At 48.8% G+C, this 13,793-nt stretch overlaps 1 protein-coding gene across 5 annotated transcripts in view; it reads right to left on the bottom strand.

The window, feature by feature from the left end:
- The window catches only part of LOC127294437 (uncharacterized), a 267,807-nt gene extending 254,507 nt beyond the window's left edge, over positions 1 to 13,300 (bottom strand). Inside the window, exons 1-16 of one of the 5 annotated variants that reach the window (XM_051324252.2) lie at positions 13,064 to 13,300; positions 12,513 to 12,971; positions 12,352 to 12,432; positions 12,211 to 12,254; positions 12,060 to 12,101; positions 11,882 to 11,944; positions 11,452 to 11,541; positions 11,028 to 11,063; positions 10,803 to 10,874; positions 10,035 to 10,115; positions 8,176 to 8,256; positions 8,043 to 8,111; positions 7,878 to 7,958; positions 7,722 to 7,802; positions 7,164 to 7,300; positions 6,109 to 6,289 (exon numbers count right to left, since the gene is read on the bottom strand). In XM_051324252.2, coding sequence (XP_051180212.1) covers positions 6,236 to 6,289; positions 7,164 to 7,300; positions 7,722 to 7,802; positions 7,878 to 7,958; positions 8,043 to 8,111; positions 8,176 to 8,256; positions 10,035 to 10,115; positions 10,803 to 10,874; positions 11,028 to 11,063; positions 11,452 to 11,541; positions 11,882 to 11,944; positions 12,060 to 12,101; positions 12,211 to 12,254; positions 12,352 to 12,432; positions 12,513 to 12,971; positions 13,064 to 13,215 — 1,623 coding nt within the window. In that variant the 5' untranslated portion in view covers positions 13,216 to 13,300 and the 3' untranslated portion in view covers positions 6,109 to 6,235. Of the gene's footprint in view, positions 1 to 6,108; positions 6,290 to 7,163; positions 7,301 to 7,721; positions 7,803 to 7,877; positions 7,959 to 8,042; positions 8,112 to 8,175; positions 8,257 to 10,034; positions 10,116 to 10,802; positions 10,875 to 11,027; positions 11,064 to 11,451; positions 11,542 to 11,881; positions 11,945 to 12,059; positions 12,102 to 12,210; positions 12,255 to 12,351; positions 12,433 to 12,512; positions 12,972 to 13,063 lie in introns of those variants that run through there. The other 4 variants (XM_051324254.2, XM_051324255.2, XM_051324256.2 and 1 more) reach the window with 4 other exon arrangements.
- Positions 13,301 to 13,793: the final 493 nt, after the last annotated feature.

Here is a 13,793-nt window from a genome sequence, read left to right as displayed (position 1 = left end):
GCGATCCCGCTCGCCGGACACCGTAGAGGAAGCGTGGCGGCTCAAGTGCAAGCTTTCCGCCGCCGGGAGCCGTCGCGCGGCCTGCAAGTACGCCGGCGCGCGGCCTGCAAGTACGCCGGCGCGCTGTACGTGCCGGAGCCGCTCCGGGAGTACGCCGCGGGTGGGCGGTGGTACCGGCAGGACCCGCCGCTCAAGCCGATGAGCGGCGAAACCTTCGAGAAGTGGCGCGCGCAGTGGCAGCGCGACCGCGCGGCGATGGCGGCATGGAGGGCGACCATCGGCAGCACCAGCGGCGGAGGAAGCGGAGGCGGCGAGGAGGAAGAGGAGGCGGCAGAGGAGGAGGCGGCCTTCCGCCGTGCGGTGGCCGAATCCGAGGCGGATGCCGCCGAGAAAGCTCGGGCGGAGGCAGAGGAGCAGGCGGCGGCCATCGCCGCCGTCCAGGAGTTCGAGGCGCGGCAGGCGCGGCAGGCGCGGGAGGCGCAGGAGGAGGCGGCGAGGATCGCCTTCATCCCCTACTTCATCCTTGACGAGTAGACGTAGGTTGATCCGTAGTTAGATGTAGTATGATCCGTAGTATGATCGGAATGTATGTATGATCCGTAGTATGATCAATGAAGATGAACTTCCCGGGGTTTTTATTTTTGAAAATACGGGGCGAAATACGGGGTCTGCTAGACGGAATGGCTCGAAATGGAGCAGTTTTTCGATACGGGGCGAAATAAGAGACTTATACGGGGCAGCGAAATACGGGGCCTGTTAGGCATGCTCTAACAGGCCCCGTATTTTTTCGCCCCTTAAAACGCGAGTAGAGGGCCCTGTATTCACTTTTCGCCGGCCGAAAACTCGGACGAGCTAGCAGACCCCGTATTCTGTTTTACGGGGTGGGATACGGGGTCTGCTAGCTCGTCCGAGTTTTCAACCCCTCAAAACAGGGTTTTTTGACAAATTGCATATTAGAACCAACACACCATTCACATAAAATAAATGTTTTACATCACACAATAATCGTCTTAATTATTACAATAATGTTTTTCGGAAATGTCAACAAATGTTCTAATGGAAGAATTAAACAAATAACAAATGTTTCACACATACAACAAATAGGAAATGAATGTTTCACACATACAACAATGGGAAATGAATGTAATAAATCATTGGCCATGCAACTGCCAATGGTGTTCAATCAAATCTTGGGTGAGCTGGTGATGAGTCTCGGCATTTTCAATGCCTCGATGAGCTGCAAGAAAAGCTTCAAGCCGATTAGGGTTCCTCTCGGGCTGCACTCGGGTGCCAACATTGTCATAGAAACATGGCAAGTTTAAACCTCTTTCATCTTCAATGATCATGTTGTGAAGAATCACACAACATGTCATGACATCAACAAGAGTTTCCTTGTCCCAAAACCTAGCAGGACCCCTGACAATTGCAAACCTTGCTTGCAGGACACCAAAAGCTCTCTCAATATCCTTGCGGCATGCCTCTTGATTTCTGGTGAAGCAAGCTTCCTTTCTTGTCAAAGGCCTGTCCTTTTTCTCTTTTATGGACTTGACAAGGGTTGCATAGTTAGGGTAAATACCATCTGTGAGATAGTACCCCATGGTGTACTCATTGTTCATAACTTTGTAGTTACAAGGTGGAACATCACCCTTAACTAGTCTTGCAAACAAAGGGGATCTATTCAAGATGTTGATGTCGTTGAGTGTCCCCGGCAATCCAAAAAAAGCATGCCAAATCCATAAGTCTTGAGAGGCCACAGCTTCAAGAACAATGGTAGCATCACGGCTTTTGCCACAATACATGCCATGCCATGCTTTTGGACAATTTTTCCATGTCCAATGCATGCAATCCAAACTACCAAGCATCCCCGGCCACCCCCTCTTTTCATTGATCTCCATGAGCCTTTTTGTATCATCCTCATTTGGAGCTCGGAGATACTTCTCTCCATACAACTTGATCACCATCTTGGCAAACATACGCACGCAATCCGTGGTTGTTTGCACACCAATGCGAAGGTACTCATCGGTATAATCTGCTGGTATACCGTATGCAATAACCCTCATGGCGGCAGAATTTTTTTGGTATGGGCTAAATCCCATGACTTGGGCAGCATTTCTTCTTTGCTTGAAATAATCGCAATTTGCCTCGCAATCTTTGACGATTTTCTCGAACAAAGTCCTACGCATTCGGTACCGTCTACGGAAGAGGCGGGGAGGATAGGTCGGTACCTCGGCGAAATAATCTTGCATCAGCTGCTCGTGGCCGAGCGCGCGGTTCCGCGGAATGCACATACGCCCCATCACGGATCCTTTCCGCTGATCCAGCAGCTTCATGCGGTCCTCCGTTTGCTTCAAGCCGAACAGGAGCAGCATCATCTCCGTCTCATCGTCGTTGAGCAGCTCGTCGATATCCGAATCGTCGGAATCCGACGACGACCAATCGGTGGACGTCGCGTCCAAATCCGCCATGTGCACATCCTCCGAAGCCATCTACCACGGTTTACCATACATCAGCCCCAAATCCGACCAATTTACCGGCGGCAACGAAGAAGAACGCGGCGGAATACTCACCGGCGGAGAAGACCACGGCGGGAGGGCGGGCGGCGCGCGCGGAGGGACGCGGAACTTCGGCGGGGGTGCGGCGGAGGTGCGGCGGGCGTCGACGAACCTCGACGAGGCTGGGCGGACGGCGGAGGGGCACGGATCTGACGGATTGCGGCGGCGGCGCGCGGGTGGCGGCGGCGGCGCGCGGGGGAAAACGGGTGGGGGGGAACTGAAATGTCCGCGCGCGCTTTCGGAATTGGGATACTGGCTTCGCCCACTATCCCCGCTCCCACCCCGCACAAGTAGGGGGCGAGGACCCACCCCGTACTCGAAAACAGCAAAAAACGATTCGGGGGCCGTTTTTACGGGGCGTGCTAGACGGCCGGGTAGAGCCGAAACCCTCAAATCGGCGGTTATTATACGGGTTTGCCCCTTTTACGGGGTCTGTTAGACCTGCTCTTACAACTATATTTCATTGTAGTACTGTACTATATTGGCACCTTTGATCAGAGAGACGTGGTTAAACACTTGCAAACACTGCCAAGCTCCTCCCGGGTCGCTCTCGCGCGGGGCGACTCCGGAGGCACCCCCAAACCCTAGCAGAGCCGCCCCAGATCCCGGCCACCCCTGGCCGCTGCTGCCGCCGGCGCCGGCGGCGGTGGCGGCGCCTGGCCGCCGAAGGCGGATGGCTTGGCGGGCGCCCCGACACCTCTCTCTGCGCGCGTTGAGGCGGCGGTCGTGGGGTCGCATGGGGCGGCACGGCGACCCGTCGGCGGGTGCTCTGGCGCGGGCCCGGTGGGGCGAGGGTGCGGCGGACGGGCGGAGGTCCTGGAGGCGTCGGCGCGGGCTCGGGGGCGTCGGCTTCGGCTGCGGCCGCGGCGCCGATGCGCGGGCCGCGAGGGCCTGGTGCGGGCCGGCCTGGGCTGAGGTGCGGCGGCGCTCTCCCGGTGGCGGGGTGGCCGCCTGGAAGGCTGGTGGGGAGGCAGGTCGCGTCGGCGGCGTCCGGGCCGTGGGTCTCTGCCCTGCGCGCGCGGTATCGTCCGCCCGTGGTCCTGTTTCTGCTCGGGCCGGGGCACCTGCAGTGCTGGGCGGCTCTTCCGGGATCTCGACGGTGGCTCCTTTGCGGCGGTGGCGCTGCTGCCGCGTTGGAGGTGTGTTTTCAGCGGGGTGCGGGCTGGCGGCGATGCTCCATCTTGCTGTCCGGCAGCGCGAGGAGGTGAAGGTTTCGGTTGCTCCGGGCGAAAGCCTGATCGCGCGGCGTCCGCGGATGTCACCATCCTCCTTGGGGGGCGGTCGTGGAGCTCTCCGACCTTCGCGCCCTCGGGTTCACTTCTTCGGGTGAAAGCCTAGATCCTAAGGGATCGGACGACGGCGTCGTTTCTTCGTCGCTTCCCCTCTTGAGGGCGTCGTTTTGAAGTTGATGATCCCCTTCGCGCACTCCGACGGGCTGTACACACAAGGCATCTGGGTTGGCAGGAGGTCAGCCAGAGTTGCGGGTGTTCCGTGTGGTGGCTTGTGTGGCAACGATGGCGGTGGTGAGCGATGATCTGGTAGCGTCAAGACCTTTGCTTCAGCGAGCGTCCGAGCTTCTTCGTCTTGTGTTTCGCTTGCGGTGGAGTCGGAGCTGCTATGGTTTGTCGAGTTTCTTCATTTGAGCAGCGTACGATGACCTGCAGGGTGGCCCTCGGGCGATGATCTTCCTCGGCGCATGTCTTGCGCTTATCCTCTTCAGAGCTCGTCATCAGAGTCGGAGCTGCCTGTTGCTTCACGAGGAGTCGCTTGTTTGGCGGTGGCCGGCTTGAGCTTCACGGTGCCGCTTCGGCGAGGTCTTGGTGGTTGGTTCTTCGGTGAAGTCGGAGTCGCTGAAGAGTGATGACGATGACGTTGAAGGTCAACCGCGACGACTTCTCGCTTCGGAGGCCTGTGTATCTTGTGTGGGTTGCCAGGGTGGCTCTGTGCCCCCGCGGCGGTCGTGCTCCTTGACGAGCGTCGGGGCACTTGTTTCGGTTTTCGGCCGGTTTTCCGTTAATAAACTGGCCAAATTCTGTACTTCTTCTTTATTAATGAAAATGGCAAGTCTTTTGCCTCGTTTCAAAAAAAAAAAATATTGGCACCTTTACCCAGTAAACATTGGCTGCGGTAAACATTGGCTGCTAGTTCATAGCCTCTGTATCATTGCTAGTATGGTTGCTATTCAGTCCTCTGTTGGTTTTCACTTTGCATCCCATGCGACTTTGTGGAGTTAAACTTGCAAAATAGATTCAGGACATGCATTGTTACCTTTTCCAGTTTACATACATGACTACTTGTAGATTAGATTTTTGTATCGCTGGTGCTTACTTGTAGATTAGATTTTTGTTCCCATGCTTACTGTATGCCTACACTTTTATGTAACTGTAGTTTAACAACTCTTCATGACCAATTGTGTTGTCACATGGATATGTTCGTACATTTCTCTATCGACAAAGAATATATAGATGTATATCACTTCAGACTATATTTGTTTCTGAATGTTCAGACGATTAGTGAAATGCCAAATATGCCTGGCCCTCTAATGCCACCAGGAACTAAATGAATTGTAAAACTGTAGTTTGTCCATATATAGCTTCATATTTAGCTTGAGGATTATTTTAGCAGAGGCTTCTACTGACTATTTGTTTTCAATATATTTTGAAGACATGGATGATCCACCAGGGGAGGAGTAGAAGAAGGCCATGCAGAAAAGCTCATGGATATGTCCCTAGCGAACTGTTTTCTTCGATTTCATGTTAAAAACTTCTATGCAACTCAAGTTTGATTGATGCTTATCTGGCTTGGTGCAATTTAGATAATTGACATGTATTAATTATTGTTGCAAGATGTTTCTTTTTGTAAGATTTGCTGCAAGACTTTCTACCTTTTTAATTAATTCTGCCTCGAGATGTAAAGATTGGTTGAATATGTTGTGTATTTTGAATTATAAGTATTTCTTGATATTTCTGTATTAATTTGTATGCCTGAAATTTCAAATTTCATGTGAAAAAACGTACTATTTTGGCCTTATTTTGGAATTTCGAATGCTCCAGTCCATTCCCGTCCGTTCCCTGCAAGTTCTGTCCAAATGGCAAACCTTGATGTTCCCGAGCCGGAGAGGAAACCTGGGGTTCCCAAGCGCACAGGGAAATTGACGGGGAAGTAGTTCCCTGGGTTTTGAGCCCGATCAGCGATGTTGGCTAGGTACAACTGAGACAGATTGTAGCCGGGTGGTGAATGCTGTGATGTCAAACTTGCAGGATAAATCATCTCTCTGGTGCATTTATAGAGAAATTCATGAACTTATGTATATCTATCCGCAAAGATAACCGTGAGTGCAATAAGGTTGCGCCTTATTTGGCGCAGTTAGGCAAGCATGAGTCTTCAGGTGTGTTACGGAAGTCAACACCAACCTGTGTGTCAGCACTAATCAGTGATCACAGATGATTGTAAAACTATATTTGCCTAGTTAATAAAGCTCACGGTTTCAAAAAAAAAGAAGTTCACTCGAATTTAATAGCGCTAAACGTAGAAGCCGGTCAGAACAAGAGTTGAATGACAGCAGTAGCAACAGATATTGTCTAACAGCACTGCAGCCTTACAGACGATCCTTTTTTTTTTTGCGGGATACAGACGATCTTTTCACCATAAGTAAAGCCGATACCACCCACTCAGTTATGCACTCAAATAATACACGCTGAGACGCGATCTTCAGCTTTACCTTCAACCAGCGAAGACTGCACTTGGACAACATTCGACCAGTTAGTAGTGTCCAAGACCTGTCTGCTATTTAGTACTGTACTTCTTAAGTGCATACACAGCATGTTGTGAAATGCATGAATTGCCAACAAAACTAAGGCCCTTATTGAAGGGACTACCCAAAGTACTTGCAACTATTATTATCTCCACACTTCACTCCGGTATGACATGTTTTCCATTTAATTCATGAAACAACATTGATAATTATAAACTTTCATCCTTTTAACGAAAAGGTGCCTATTTCTAATCTCAAGAATTTAAGACACAAGGACCACCATTTTAATTGACTATGATCTATCGGCTATAATTTCAATGGTGGTGTGGCTTTATTAGGAGCGAGTTTTAGTACACAGTATACTACCAAGCTTGAAAATATTTTATTTTAAAAATAATAGCAACACCCAATTACTGAAAATGCAACTCAAAACAGATCAGGGACCAGTATAAAGTTCAGTAGAACAATTCACGAAAGTGTAACTTACCCAGATATTCATGGTAGAGTTAAACTTTTTGAATCATGTGTCCATATTAATCTACACAGGCACCAACCAAAAACAATGCATCTCGCAACATACTGCTCAACACTGAGAAGCGACTATTTCCATCACAAAACATACCAACCTATTTATTTAGTTATAAAATAGAAACTTCAAGCATCTCATAAAGGAACCTATGAAATTCTTGAGATGTGAAATATACTGAACATTTTTTCTGCAGACCACATGTTGTGGTTGCTGCATATCATATGAAGAAGTTGTTTATATTGAATCGTCATTGCAACCACAGAATATAAGACTGCATTGCTAACTGCAACACTATTAGTAGATAAGCACCAACATTTCAGCATCTTACCAAAGTTGTCCGTTGCCTTTTTGGACTCTGGTCTTGCCCAACAATTGTCAGTTCGATCCTTGGATTCTTCCTTGGACTGAAACCCTGGCAAGCATTCTCAGTATAGCAATGTTCTCGAGTCAAATGCTTATGTGTACCTGCCCAAGATTTAACAACCTTAAGGTATGTAAGTCAATAATAATAAACTAGAAGTAATTTCGTGATTTTTGATAACCCCAAACCAAACTAGATGTAATTATGATATTTTTATTTATTTATCACAATACAGCTCGGCTGACAATTTAATACTTCTATGTTCTTTTTTTTTCTGGGACCTAAGTGACATCATTTTGTTCTAAGAGAATGCTCCAAAATTCTCCAAGTTTTACAACGACGAAAGAACAAGTAGAACTATACAGGCGACCCAATAAACTAGCAGTCTAACAATATATTCAGTATTATTATCAATTATTCATATAACCCACTGAGAAGCACGTTTGTGGTTCTCAAGAAACAACTTGCAGGGAACAATTGTGCAGATTGTGTTTCTTCCATGTTTGGAAGAAACGTGTAAATTACCTGGATTTGCCACTGTTGAGATCAGAGAGTTTTCAGAAGGAGATGGCCAGGTAGCAGACATGGCCTCTGAGGGTAGAGCACCTGCAACGAGTTGGGCAGTTTGAAATGGCGGCAGATGGAGGTTTGTTTATGTTCAGTAAAGAACATGTGATTTACCAGTATGTTTCACTATTGAGATCAGAGAGTATTCAGAAGGATATGCCCAATCAGCAGACATGGCCTCTGAAGTCAGAGTACCTACAATGAGTTAATTGATATCGCCAGTTAGAAATGGCAGCAGATGGAGGTTCGTCAATGTTTGGAGAAGAATGTGGAATTTACCTGCATTTTTCACTGTTGAAATCATAGGATATGGCCACGTAGCAGACATGGCCTGTGAGGGTAGAACACCTGCAATGAGTTCAGCTGTTAGAAATGGCAGCAGGTAGGGAGGTACTGGATGCTCAACTGTTACCTGCATCTGTCACTGGAAAGATCCCATAGTCTGTAGCAGGTCGTTTCAAAGGATGGAGCACCTGCAACAAGGATGGAGCATCTGCAACAATTTCAGTAGTTAGAAATCTGTCGCAAAGACTAGCTAGAGACCCAACTGGTATAAACTACGTGCATAACGCAAACATGTGTGAAATACATGCTGGTGAAGCTACATTTTCGTTAGAATGATGTATGATTAAACCATAGCAGTTGAAGAAAGGCATAAGAACAAGACTTCGAAAACAGAATGGCCAGTTATAAAACCGAATTCATGAAATTGAAGCATGGAGAATGAAATATAATTATCAGTGATGCATATAACCTGCTTAGCAATTTTTTCAATAATCAAGAGCGACTACCAATAGACGTAGCAGTTGAACCCTAACCTCCCTCCCGTGGTGCTCCCCAGGGCGCCGCCGGGGGGGCAAGCCCAACCACCACACCCCTCCCTCCCTCGAGCAGGCTCCCTCCCGCCGCTGCCGCCGGCATCTGCCGTGGTGGCGGCGGCCCCTGGCGCCGAAGGTGCTAGGGTGGAGGAGCGGCGGCGTTTATTCGGTGCGGCTGGGGCGGCATCGGCGACTTTCGGCGTTGGCAGAGGTTGGGGCGGCGTCCCCAGCCTAGCGGCGGCGGCGCTACTCGCTGGATGGCGGTGGCTTCGCTGCGGGTCTAGGTCCCCCACCTAGGCGCGTCGTCCTGTAGCGGCGCGGAGGGGCGTAGGGCGGTGGATCGGTCGGTGGAGGGTTGCGGAGAAGGCGCTACGGCAGCGGCGGTCCTCGGCGGTGTCCACAGTGCAGGTGGCGGCGCGCCCAAGGCCTGATCGCAGTTGTGTAGCCCGCTGGTTCCCGCTCCCCAGGGTCATTCGTCTTGCCGGATCTTCGGTGTGCCAGGCGGCGAGGATGGCCGTTTGCGTGGGGGCTCGGCCTGTGTAAAGGCAGTGGTCCTAGGGTTCCTCGCGCGCCAAGACGAAGACCTTCCGGATGTTTATCTTCTTCATCGAGCCGGAATGATGAGTTCCGGAAGGCTCCGCCGGCGAATGGAAACTGTGCATCTTATGTCTGGAGTTCGCTGGATCAGGTGGTATTCCATCGCGCGCACCCATGCTTTTATTCCGATCGTTTGGTTCTGGAGGGAGCGGCGCGAAGCTCTTTTTCTGTGTTGACATCAAGTGACTATGGATCCATGATGAAAGTCGGAAGAAGAGAATTTCATGAAGGCCGGATGGGAGGACTAGCTAAGGGAGGTTCAAGTCTCTGCGTTGTTGAGGGACTTGCTTGGTGTTCCGGGATTCACAGCAGCGGTATGGAAGTGGGGGCAACAACATAGGTGAAGTTCAGAGTCCTACCTTTCAGGGTGAAAATCCAATGTCTGGCCTTAACTGGTTGTACCTGGCAATAACCTTGCTGGAGGCATTGTTTTGAGAGGGGGGACTATCTTCAGGGTGAAAATCTAAGATCTTTTTGATCCGGCGACGACGGTGTTAGAGCATTGTTCCCTTCTTGAAGGCGTCGCTTTTGGAGAGTCTGTATTTCAGGTGTTGTCTTGGTGGTGGATGCATTGCTGTTGTTAGGCCCGAGATACAGTACCGGGACTTTTGTTTCTTAGTTTTCTTTTCTTTTTTTGGCTGTGTGCATCCGTAGTGCCATTAGGGTGGTGCGTTGTTGCAGAGGCTGGGTGTAATTGGTATCTTTTGATATTAATATATTCCCTTTATCGAAAAAATATAACCTGCTTAGCTAGCACATTCAGTGTCTTGTAAAAACACACACACAATTTCGGGATCAATTTTCATATGGGGTTTCCTCCTGGTCTGAATAATGTGAGGGCATCCAACTAATTTACCTGCTTTTGTGAATGATGGAATTGTAGAACTTTTAGCAGACCTCGTCAAGGTATCAGGGATAGTCAGCAAGACTTGGGCAACTGGAAAACGGGCAGTTAGAATTCAGAAATGGCATCAGGTAGCCAACGTTCTGATGGAAGTGCAAACAAAAACATCAAGCCTGGCAGTGCATCAAGGCACAGATATTCTGCCTTTTTCTTGAAAAAAGAACAGGTCTGATGCATCCCACAAAAAAATGACAGATCTTCACAAATCACAGGAATACATTAAGCATAAACCTAGCAGAGCACTCCAAAGGCAAGAATAACAAAATCGGTGCAGTAATAACAATGTGTGTGAGAGAATTCATATCATGGCAAGGTATTATGTGTGCAAGCCACGCCACAGCAATACCCTAAGTATAAAACCTAAATAGCACTTCGAAAGCAGCAGCAGCATAATTGGTGCAGTGAGAGCAATGCACCGTGAAGAAGATATAAAGGAACGTATCACACAATAGTACCAAACCTAAAGCCAGTAAAAAAATCAGCCTACACGTTGTAGAGAATTATCCTACAGTGCTATGGTCTCTGCAAAACCCATGTTAAAAATGAGACTAGATTGAACGGAAAGTAAGTAAGAAGTTGCCTGAAAAAAATATTACGCAGATTGCGATGTGACTCGAAAGGAAAGTACAGATCCCAGATAAGAAGGGGAGAAAACAACAAGCAGCAAAGCTAAATGTTTTTGAAAAAAGATATCTGGTGGATGAAACAGTGCGATGTTACCATCCTTGTCGACAGATCGATGAATAGGCGGATACCCTTGACTCAGATCCGGCCAGGCTTCCAACCGATCATCTGAACATGGTAAGTTTCATCAGTTGCTATTGTGTAATCAAGCTACAATAAATTATTACTTAACAGAAGGTTAAACACAACGGTTGATGCATCGGGTACATATGAACAGGAATGTAAATAAATGAAAGACACAGAGGTTTAGTCTAGTTTTACCTATAAGATAAATCGCCCATTCCCTTGCCTTGAGGTCTAATAAATGCCATTGTGGAAAGAAAAAAATATTGACAGTGAGTGCACATATACAAAAAAAATTGCAGGGCACACAGTAAGATATCAATGAGACACATAGACTCTTGATTTGTACACTTAGTGTATTTTTTGAGAAAAAAACCTGCTGTCCCTTATTTATTCTCACGTAACAGGTTACATTCATGGTCAATATATCTCGTGAGAAAAGCAGGAGCAGAATCTAGCTACATGCTACTACAGATTACATGATCCGGTTGCAAAGCACATACGTGTGCAGCATGATTAGCTACAATTGCAGGGATTAATTGTTTGGATAAAGGTTATCCCTGGTTGGGAATCGATTGATGAGGTCAAGTAATTTACCAAGATCGGTGAGTTAAAAAATTACCAAGATCGGTGTCCATTGACATGTCAGAATGTCCAGCTGGATTCCTGAATGTACCAAGATTAGTCTGCGAGACTGGACCAACAGGAGCACCTGCGACGAGTTCGGTAATAAGAAATGGTAGCATGTAGGCAGGCTAAGTGCAAAAAAACACCACAGAGAAATGGCACGGCTACTGCACAGGGAGACTCAATGCACAATGGAACTAAAAATAAATGGTGTGGGAGAACATAGCATAGCGATGTACTGCAAGTGTGTATATACATCACATCACAGAAATACCCTGAACAAAAAAAAACTTAATGTAGCAATCCGGAAGGAGACTAAAGTAGGTTTCTTCAAAGCAGACTAAATGAAGAGAGAAAAAAAATTGAAGCGGTGCTAGATTAAATGTTTGGTGGACTAAAGGAATGTGAAGCAAGCAAGCAGGGACCTTTGTTAGAGTCAGATTGAGCTGTATTCCCTTGATTTCGCTTACCAGCTTTCAAACTTGTATCTGAAAAAGACCACAAAAGTTTATTAGTTGCTATTGTGTGATGAAGTTAGCAACACTTTTTGGGTCCGAAATAAAAGTTACCAACAACACCTAATAAACAAAGATAAAGTTTTACCAACAAGATCCACCATCCATCCCTTTGCCTTAATTAAGGATGCTGCCATGGAGAGAGGTAGATTATTAGGAAGGACTATTATTGGCAAGCAAGCAGGGAGCATGTATAAAATCTTTTGAGCATAAAGAGCAATCATAAGATATTTGTGTACCAGAACTTAACCCTTCACAGTGAGTTGAAGTTGAAGAAGGAAGCCTGCACACAAAGATGCAGGCAGGTGTGAATGGAATGGCATGAGAGATGATTAAAAGGAGGAAGAGCGGGAGATAGTTATAATGGTGTATGTACATACATGCTCCTCTTACGAAGATAGTGGCTGACAAGAAGAGAGGCTGCGATGGGGCGTCGCTTCACGTGGCGCCTTGGACGGAAACTAGCAATGATATGAGGAGGCGATGAAGCTGATAGTCAGTCAAGAAAGGATTGAAATTGGTAGTGATGATTTATGATTACCCGAAGCCGATGGGAAGTACGTTGTGTGGTTTCAGTGGACCGCGGGCGTATGTCATTTGTTCTTTCAACTCTGGAGTTTGAGAAGTCAAGTCATCGATGATTGACGCAGCCTTATCTCTCACACGCCCCAGGTCCAGGGAGTCCCTGCATCCTCTGTAGCAGAGTAGGGACCATAGCATTGCACGGAGCTTGGTGATGGCGCTGCTCCGTACAAACTCCATGCTGAAGCACTTCCTTAGAGCCGCGGACACGGCGTGGCTCTCGGGCGCTCCGGCGACGATGTCGTCGATGGCCTTGTGCACGCGGAGGAAGTGGAGGAGGGCGCGGCCGTGTAGGGAGATGAGACGGTCGGACGGCAGGAAGCGGGAGATGTAGCGGGATGCGTCCTCCCAGCGGCCCGTCTTGACGAGGTCGGTGAGATGGCCCGGGTACATGAAGGCATCCGACTCGCGCACAAGCCTGCACGCATGTCATATATGTCTGGATCATCAGATGCGTTAGCTGTAGCAAGATGTAAGAGAGTAAGATAGAGGATGCGTAAATTAACGTACGAGTCGAAGGTGTCGTAGAGTTCCTGCCGATTGAGCAAGGAGAGGAGTCGGCGCTGACGAAGGCGCGACACGCAGGGATACTCCGGTGAACGCCTGCGGCTGCCCAGCCCGACGGAGAATCCCAGGCGGCCGCCGTCAAAGGAGCACTTCATAGCGCCGGCCGCCCACAAAGAAGCTAGCGGATCGAGGTGGGGATTTTTCGTCTTTCTCTTGAGGGGATGGGGAAGGAGGTGTGTATCTTCTACTATGTATGTACTGGAGGATACATCACGGGGGAACGTTTATATAAGGGAGCCAGCCGGTGATGGATACGTGGGACCCACCACGAGAGGAGCAGCCGCCCGCCTAAAAGGTGCCTCCGCTGCGCTGACTGATACGGGGAGCTTCCTCACAGAAGGCCAATGACGTGTGGGCCACGCTACAATGTAGGCCCGACAGGTCAGGGACTAAGGGGACGCGCCTCGCCATGGCCGCGCTCCCGAAAGGGTGGGCGGTCTTCAGCCGTCCAAGCCGGTGACCCACCACGACCACGCGCGAAAGGTGCCCCGCGTTGCGGTCAATGATACGGGGAGCTTCCACACAAGGCCAATGACGCTACTACGTAGGCCCGACAGGTCAGGGACCAAGGGCAATTTCGACAAAAATAACCCTACAACAAAACAAATTCGAAAATTAAACTCTCAACAAAACAATTTCACAAAACTATCCTCTTTTTGCCGCGCCTGTCTTC

This window comes from Lolium perenne, chromosome 4 (genome assembly GCF_019359855.2).
Source record: "Lolium perenne isolate Kyuss_39 chromosome 4, Kyuss_2.0, whole genome shotgun sequence".
Lineage (NCBI taxonomy): Eukaryota > Viridiplantae > Streptophyta > Magnoliopsida > Poales > Poaceae > Lolium > Lolium perenne.
Note: the sequence above shows the minus strand (reverse complement) of the source record. Positions and strands in the feature narration are given on the sequence as shown.